The 8,266-nt window shown below is 37.2% G+C and overlaps 1 protein-coding gene across 1 annotated transcript; it reads right to left on the bottom strand.

The window, feature by feature from the left end:
- Window positions 1-3,163: 3,163 nt before the first annotated feature.
- LOC113326473 lies at window positions 3,164-4,999 on the bottom strand. The gene has a single exon (XM_026574197.1). It carries the CDS (start codon window positions 4,997-4,999, stop codon window positions 3,164-3,166), a length of 1,836 nt encoding a protein of 611 aa, XP_026429982.1.
- Window positions 5,000-8,266: the final 3,267 nt, after the last annotated feature.

Here is an 8,266-nt window from a genome sequence, read left to right as displayed (position 1 = left end):
GAAACTAAATCCAGCAACTGTGATTGCGAAAGGTTTGAGCACCCAAATACACCAACTAGATTATGTTAATTGTTAAAACACATGTTGACATTTAAATTAAAAGTTTGAGGCCCTTTGCATTTATGTTTCTCGTTCTTCAGTAAAAATAGTTTGCTTAAAAATAAATAAAATAGTTTGATGTTTTTCTGCTCTTGTTTCAAGAAGTCACCTACAATATTACTCGTTGGAACCAAAGTTATATTAAAGAAAATACAAGGGAAAGGGTAAGAATATCCTCCGAATTGAGTTTCCATTAATTAAATAAGAATTTGCTTACTTGTTCTTGATTCGCAATCACACTCATTCTTGATCAGTATTTTTGAAAACATTAAATTGTGATTTAAGTTAAGGAAGTTGAACTACTACTCTTACCTTTCGAGAATCCTTAACTGTTAAGATGGCGTCACTGTTTGGTATGGGATTTATAAAAGTTTTCACAGTTAAATATGTAACTTAAATCCTTACAACACTCTGGTTGAATTATTGTTCGGAAATGGAATTAGTGATTAACTTAAATCTCTTGATTAATAAAATGACAGATTCTATCTAGTGATGATGAGCCCTACATTTATTATACAAGGTGGTCAAGTCAGTCCATATTGGCAGCATTGTGTTGAGGTTAAGTGGTTGTCATGATGATTCTTTGATAGTGGTGGCTGCTGATGCATGAGGGTGATTGATGGATTATATCAACAAAGAAAAATTGAAGAAATGTGACGAGTGAAAAAGCAGGGGCAGAGAATGGAAGGGCTAACAACGGTTCAGAGTGAGCTTTCCACTTACAAGGCTAAAACTACAGCATTCTACAAAGTATAGACTTGTACCCAACATATCCGTAAAGATCGAGAATACAGGTTGAAGAAAGTGTTTGCACAGGAGGTATGAATGCCTAGAACCACAGGTATCCTACAAATAATAGACATGAACTAGAAACAGATCCAGACAAATCTTGAGAAATGAAATGAACATCTACCCTTATCAAAAAAAAAAACAGAAACAAAGAAGAAATAAAGGGACCAAATTAGCTGGCTGTAAACGAGCAACAAAAGAAATTTACAGTGGAACAGGAGTAGGAAGGTCAGGAGAGCTAACCAAAGCAAATAAGTTGATCTAAGTTAACTGAAAACAATTCTTCGAATTCAGATGCTTATAGCCAGAATACAAGCTCGGAACTGCGTTACACACATAAATGAGGAAGGACACCCAAGTGTTCAATATTTTCCTACCATTTGTGAACTGGGAACTATAGACAGTGCAATAACAATTGAGGTTTCTACAAGGCCAGGACGAGTGGCACAAAGATTTTATGAAATAAAGATTACAATAATTGTTAACCGTCCATTTTGTAAGAGAAACGAAGAAACCCGTCCATTTTGTAAGCCATTGGCAGTTGATAACCGGACAAGTCCTGCAAAATATGGATTACTCAGTAACTAACTCATAGATTACACTTAAATTCAATACAATCTAAGCATCACACAGGGAAAAACTTTTATTAGATTGATAAATAATGCTCACCACTATTAAAATTCCATATCATCGCGGTTGTTATTATCATCAAATTCATACTCATCCTCATCATCAGAGGTGTAAACGGCATCCGTGTCATTTTCCTCTTCATCTTCTTGGCTTCGACAAGCTACTGCTGCTGCAGCACGACTGATAGTTTCTGGGGGAACGTCGTTCCTATCCCAAACAAAACTTTCACTGCGATCCTGATGTGGCTCTCCTCTAAGATCTTTTATCGAATAGCTTGAATGCCATTCTTGATATGCCTCACTAGAAGTCGAGATTTCTGTTTCAGTCTCCCCATCCGAATCTATTTCTGGAATATTGAAAGACCGACGAGGTTGCATTTTTATAACCACTTCATTTTGTTTATTATATACATCATTGATATAGAAAACCTGTTGTGCTTGAGATGCTAAAATAAACGGTTCATTCACATAATATCTTCTATTCATATGGACACTAGTAAATCCAAACTCATCTGTTCCTGCAATCGGTCGCCAATCGCATTTGAAAAGAAGAACTCGGAGTTGACCCACATACCGTGCCTCGATAATATTATTCACAACTCCATAAAAATCATTTTCATCTTCAGCTACACCTTCGTCTTCCCGAGGGACACACAGTCCACTATTCTGTGACTTTCGTCGACTCTCCCACTCTCTTGTATGAAATCTAAACCCATTGATAATGTAGCCATTGTAACTCAAACATTCTTTAGCAGGACCTTGACTCAACGAATATAGTTCATCACTCACCTGGCCATTTTTATGCAATTGGTATATCTATTCATACATGCATAGAGATGTTTATCAATGACGAAATAAACGAAGTGAAAGTCATTAAAATCGCAAAAGAAATTGTGTTACAATGATATATCGGTACTTACTTTAGTTGCAAACCAATCAGGAAACTCTTTGATGTGTCTTCTATTAACCTCGGCGTCTCTTAAGCCACGGCTTTGCATCTCACTTTTGTGTTCCCTGCAGGTGCAGCGCTTAACATAGTTAACCACAACAGTGCTAAAATATTACGATATCATGAAAAAGTTAATGGCTAAAAGAACACAAATAAATAGCACGCGCACTCCTCATATGGCTGCACTTCTTTGGTATTCAGCAAAGCATAAAGTTGGATTTGTTTCATCTCTGACTCCGTAAGCTGTCCCCAAGTTTCAGCTCCAAGGGGCCTACCGGATTGTTTGAAAACTATTAATCGATCATCAGGTTGTGGCGCCTCATCATCCTCATTCCTTTCAAGTTTATTAAATTTTGTAACAACACTATTCAAGTAACGCGTATAAAAAGTGATACATTCATCTATAAGGTATGCTTCAGCCATCGATCCTTCGGGGCAAGCTTTATTCCGCACATAAGACTTCAACTTACGCAGATACCTAAAGTAATTACAGTAAGACTTCAAAGGATGCAAAAATAGTGATTGTATAAAAAAAATTACAAAAACAAAAATATTCACCCAAGTCGTCAATGTAATTAGACAAATGTTGCACATAAAATAAATGAATACCCTTACCTCTCGATCGGATACATCCACCGATACTGAACTGGACCTACATCTTTTGCTTGTTGTGTTAGATAAATGGGCAAATGCATCATCACAATAAAAAAGATGGGGGGAATATTCTTTCCAACTTGCACAAAGTAATTGCGATACTATCTTGTAGTTTATCCAGATCCTCTATCTTGAGAACCCATGTACAAAACACTTTAAAAAACATACATAACTCACTCAGTGCTTCCAATATATCCCCATCCAAGTGTCCACGTAAGGCAATAGGCAATAAATATTCCATTAATACATGATAGTCATGACTTTTCAGACCCATAATCTTTCGATCCTTAATGTTCACACACCGAGAAATATTTGATGAGTGTCCATCGGGAACCTTAATGTCCTTCAAAGTTCTACAAAAAGATTCCTTTTCTTTGGGCGACATGACAAAAGAATCTGTTGGCACCACTATTTTATCTCCCTCTTGTCTCAAATGTAACTCCGGCCGTAATCCCCAGTCCATCAGATCCAACCGGGCCTTAAGATTGTCTTTCGTTTTCCCTTCTACATTCATCACTGTGCCCAATACAGTTTCACAAATATTCTTCTCAACGTGCATCATATCGACATTATGAAAACATATAATTGAGCTTAAGTACGGCAACTCATGAAATATGCTCTTTTTTATCCAGTTGTGTTCAAAAGTAACCGGTGTTATTTCTGTCAGACCAGTCTGTTTCGCGTTCTTACCAAACTGAACTTGTCGAAAATGAGCCAGTTGTTGAGCAATTTCATCCCCATTCATCAGATGTGGTGGTTCTCGAAGTTCTTTCTCTCCATCAAAGGATGACTTATGGTGGCGCCAATGATGACCAGCAGACAAGTATCGGCGATGATGCATGTAACAATACTTGCCCCCATTTCTCAGTCGTTCTGAACATCGGTCAGGCCCACAGCACGGACAAGAAAATTCCCCTTTGGTGCTCCACCCGGAAAGCATAGCTAGTGCAGGGAAATCAATGATGGTGCCAAGTAATGCTGGACGACATTTAAAATTCTCTTTCTTTGAAATATCGTAAGTTACAACACCTTCATCCCACAATTCCTTCAATTCCTCTATGAGTGGTTGCAAATACATATCGATGTCGTTTCCTGGGGATTTGGGTCCAGGAATTATCATAGACAAGATAAAATTTTCCTCTTTCATACACAACCACGGTGGTAAGTTATAATTGAGTAGAACAACTGGCCATGTACTATGTGGATGCAACATATTCCCAAACGGATTCATCCCACCAGTTGCTAATGCAAGTCTTACATTGCGAGGATCATCATCAAACGCTGGGTGCTTCTTATCAAAGGTCTTCCATGTCTCTGCATCAACTGGATGCCTCAAAACTCCATCTTTGTGACGTCTTTTTGCATGATATCGCATATAAGAAGCGGTCTTTGAAGACATAAATAACCTCTGAAGTCTTGGATTCAATGGGAAGTACCGCAATTGCTTCACTGGAATGTTTTTACCTCTTGGTGTACTTCTGATTGATTCGTTATCCACATTCAATTCAGTAGTTTTCCATCTTGAAGCATGACATACCGGGCAAGATGTTTTATCTGCATTCTCTTTCCAGAACAAAACACAATCATTCTCGCAAGCATCGATCAAAATGTATCCAAGCCCCAAGCCCTTGATTGTTGTTCTAGATTCATAAAAATTCTTTGGTAGTTTGGCATCCGGAAAGGCTTTGGTCAAGAGACTCAACAACGCATCAAACCCCTTGATGTTCAATCCACCGAGGGACTTGACATGAAGCAAGTGCACAATGAAGGATAATCTTGAAAACTTTTCACAGCCAGGATATAGTGACACATGCGCATCGTTCAGCAACTTGTAAAAATTGGAGGCATCATAGTTCATTTCGTGCAGCAAATCAGACATTTCTTCATCGTCGTCCTGCACCACATTTCCGGTATTGGTTGTTTCCCTCACCTGGTCATCCCCTTATCCATGGTATACCCAATCGACATATCCCGGCATAAAGACATTCCACAGAATATGTCCGTGCACTACAGACACAAGCTATTGTTATTGCAATCCTTACAAGGACAAAATATTTTCTGGTCGGGTTCTAAATCCCAGCTCGCATAGTCTATGAAATTTCGAACTCCTGCTTTGAATGCATCATGGTCTCTTGGAAGTCCTATCCAGCTCTTGTCAATAATAGTGAAGTCTTGGAAATCCATCATATGAACATAAAGAGTAAACAGAAGACAATCTATGAGAGTCCGTAAAAGGAGGTGCTGAACAACTATGGATTAGAGAAACAAAATTTCTGCGAAACAAGAAGAGATCTTAGATTAAATCAAAAGGATTAAATTGAAAAGTAAACATATAATAGGCAATTGAATCTACAACAATTGAATCTAAATCGGTGCGACAATATGTTTCTTAAAAACCAACTGTTCAGCCTACAACGAAAGCTACGTTATAGTACCCAAACCAACAAACAGATAATATGAATCTATAGTATACAAATTAAAATTTTTAGCAACCTATGCAAGTCAAATTAGTGAGAAAAATAGGCATAAGTTAAGGATTGGATGGAAACAACTATGATTTCTTTGTTAATATCAACAATCAATATGATTATAACTTTGTTAATATCAACAATCAATACGATTATAAAATTTCCTTGCACGGGTATTCAGATTCAGAGAGAAACTGGTCAAAACCCATATCTCAGTGACAAGATTTACCTCGTAAAAGGCAGCACCAACACAGGACTGTGATCATACGATCAAACATTGACGAAACTACCAGAAATTCGTCACATCAAAGCTCTTTCCAGCTCCGTTGGAAACCTGGTAGTAGACAAACAAAAAGAGCACAGATCAGTAAAATCAAGAAGGAAAAGTGACTCTTTTAACTAAATTGAAAAGAGGGGGAGATTGATATGAGACTATGAGAGTTATCTCTAAACTCTGAATCATTTTATAGTTATAGAGAGTCTTGAGGGAGTTAGCTTTTAAAATCTTCAACAATAACATAAATCTGAACCAAAATCACAACCCACACCCAGAAATCAACCACCAGAGGGTTCTATTCAACAATTGATTAAAAAGAAAACCATTACCGAAATCGAAATCATAGTTATAAGAAAAAATTACAGAAGACAGTTACCTTTTGCCCTAACTTTTGATGGAATCCTTTGATTTTCAAGTTTCAACAACTTCTTCATCCAATCGAAGTCAATGAAGAAAAAAAGAGAAATCTCGAAGTCAATGAAGAAGAAAAGAGAAATCCCTGTGAAATTGAAGAGAAAGAAGATGGGGAACCGAAGGAAGTAGTTGTTGAGAGAAATATCAACGAGGTGACTGGGGTATATGATGAAGATGAGAAAGAAAGATCGGGACTGAGTAATCTATGTTTCGCCCAGCGTATTATTTGGTGTAGCTGGACTATAAGATAGGAGTACTTCACTGCCATAGATGGAAGCCACCTATCACCATCAAAGAGATCTGATGACCAAATCTTGAGACCCAAGATCTTGTGGTGAAAACCGACTGTTGAAAATAATGGCAAATATTATGGTTTTCGGTATACTCTGCAGTGGTGCGAGTATAACCAAAGACCAAAGAGGGAAAAAAAAGACCAAATTTTGGGTTTCGTCTGGTGTTTGACGCTACGGTGGAAAGACTAAATTTGGTCAGGCGTACACTATATGTTCGTCTGGTGTGGGTCATGCAATATACGTTCTCCCTGTGCATGGAAATTCAAAAAAAAAATTTAAAAAAATTTTAAAAAAATGGGGCGGAGGTATAAAGCCCCCCCATGCAATTTGAATTGGGAAAAGAGTGGGGCGTTGGTATAAACCACGCGCCCCACACACAAAAAAAAATGGGGCGTGCACTATACGTTCGCCTGGTGTGGGGCGTGGACTATACCAACGTCTGGTGTGGGTCGGTACTATACGTTCGCCTGGTGGTTGAGCGTGGACTATACCGACTATATTTGGGTTTAGTCTTGGTCCTAGACCAAATATACTCTGGGATTTAGTCGATGATCAAAATTTGATCGGTAGTATGTCCCACTACGCCTGTTCAACTTACCAAATATTTGGATTTAGTCGCCCACAGCGGACGCTCTAAGGGTATGCATTTGTCAAATATGCGTAACATACCTAGTTTTAGACTATATACCTATTTGATTCACGGGTGAGATTTCGAATTACAATAAAAGTCTGGTAAAATGGAAGATTTTCGTTCAATAATTGCAAATATTATGGTTTCTAATGCGAATTTTGGATCACTTGATGAATTTTGATATATTATGGTATCATATCCAAACATTGAAAAATAAATGAAGATGGTGGATATATTAGTTGAAATTTGATGCACTTAAGGGAAAATTCAAAAGAATCCGAGTGAAATTCAGCAAAATCGAGCGATATTGGGTTATATTGATGAATACCAAAGAAATTGAAGAAATACAAGTGACGTAGGATAAAATTGACTAAAATCGATGGACATTAGGTGAAATAAACAGATAGTCGAGAAAATGGACGGAATCCCGATAAAATTTGGTAAAATACTTGGAGCCTAATAGGTTATGAAAAAATCATTTGAATTTAGATTTTTTTTTTCTTTTTCGTTAAAGGTTAATGGTAAATACCATGATTCGAACTTCAAATTTATTTTTTTGTAAAGTATTGGTGGAGTTAGCACCCCAACCCAACTCAAGAGGACTAAGCTTAAACAGGATGCCATGGCTTAAGAGCGCATAATTATTGTAACCAAGTTCGAAGATATATGTTAATTGTGTACACTAAATTGGGTTGGCACTAGCTCTACGGTTAAGACAAATAACTTTGTACCTGCTAACGCAAAAGGCAAACTAATTTTGTAGGTGATGGAAGATTGTTTCTTAGGCATCTGCAGATTGAAAAGATAGAATTGAACAACGGGGTTAGACGAAGAAAATGAATTATTGATTAATAAAACCAATATCTTATTTTGCTGAGGAAAAAAACTCACTGGAGATTAAAAAATCCCTTATTCAAAAATCCATAAAGATGTAGAAAACAAAAAAAGGAAGAAGAAGATTTACATAGATTTCTAATAATCCTAACTCTGAAATGGGTGGATATCCGAAGAAACCAATAAAATTCGAGTGTAATTTAGTTAGCCGTCTTTATAATTTGTTGAA

The sequence above is a fragment of the Papaver somniferum genome, unplaced genomic scaffold (assembly GCF_003573695.1).
Source record: "Papaver somniferum cultivar HN1 unplaced genomic scaffold, ASM357369v1 unplaced-scaffold_10, whole genome shotgun sequence".
Classification (NCBI taxonomy): Eukaryota; Viridiplantae; Streptophyta; class Magnoliopsida; order Ranunculales; family Papaveraceae; genus Papaver; species Papaver somniferum.
Note: the sequence above shows the minus strand (reverse complement) of the source record. Positions and strands in the feature narration are given on the sequence as shown.

Bases quoted from the DNA above. Each gene is read 5' to 3' on its own strand.
- LOC113326473 (XM_026574197.1), bottom strand. From the start codon at position 4,999: ATGTCTGATTTGCTGCACGAAATGAACTATGATGCCTCCAATTTTTAC.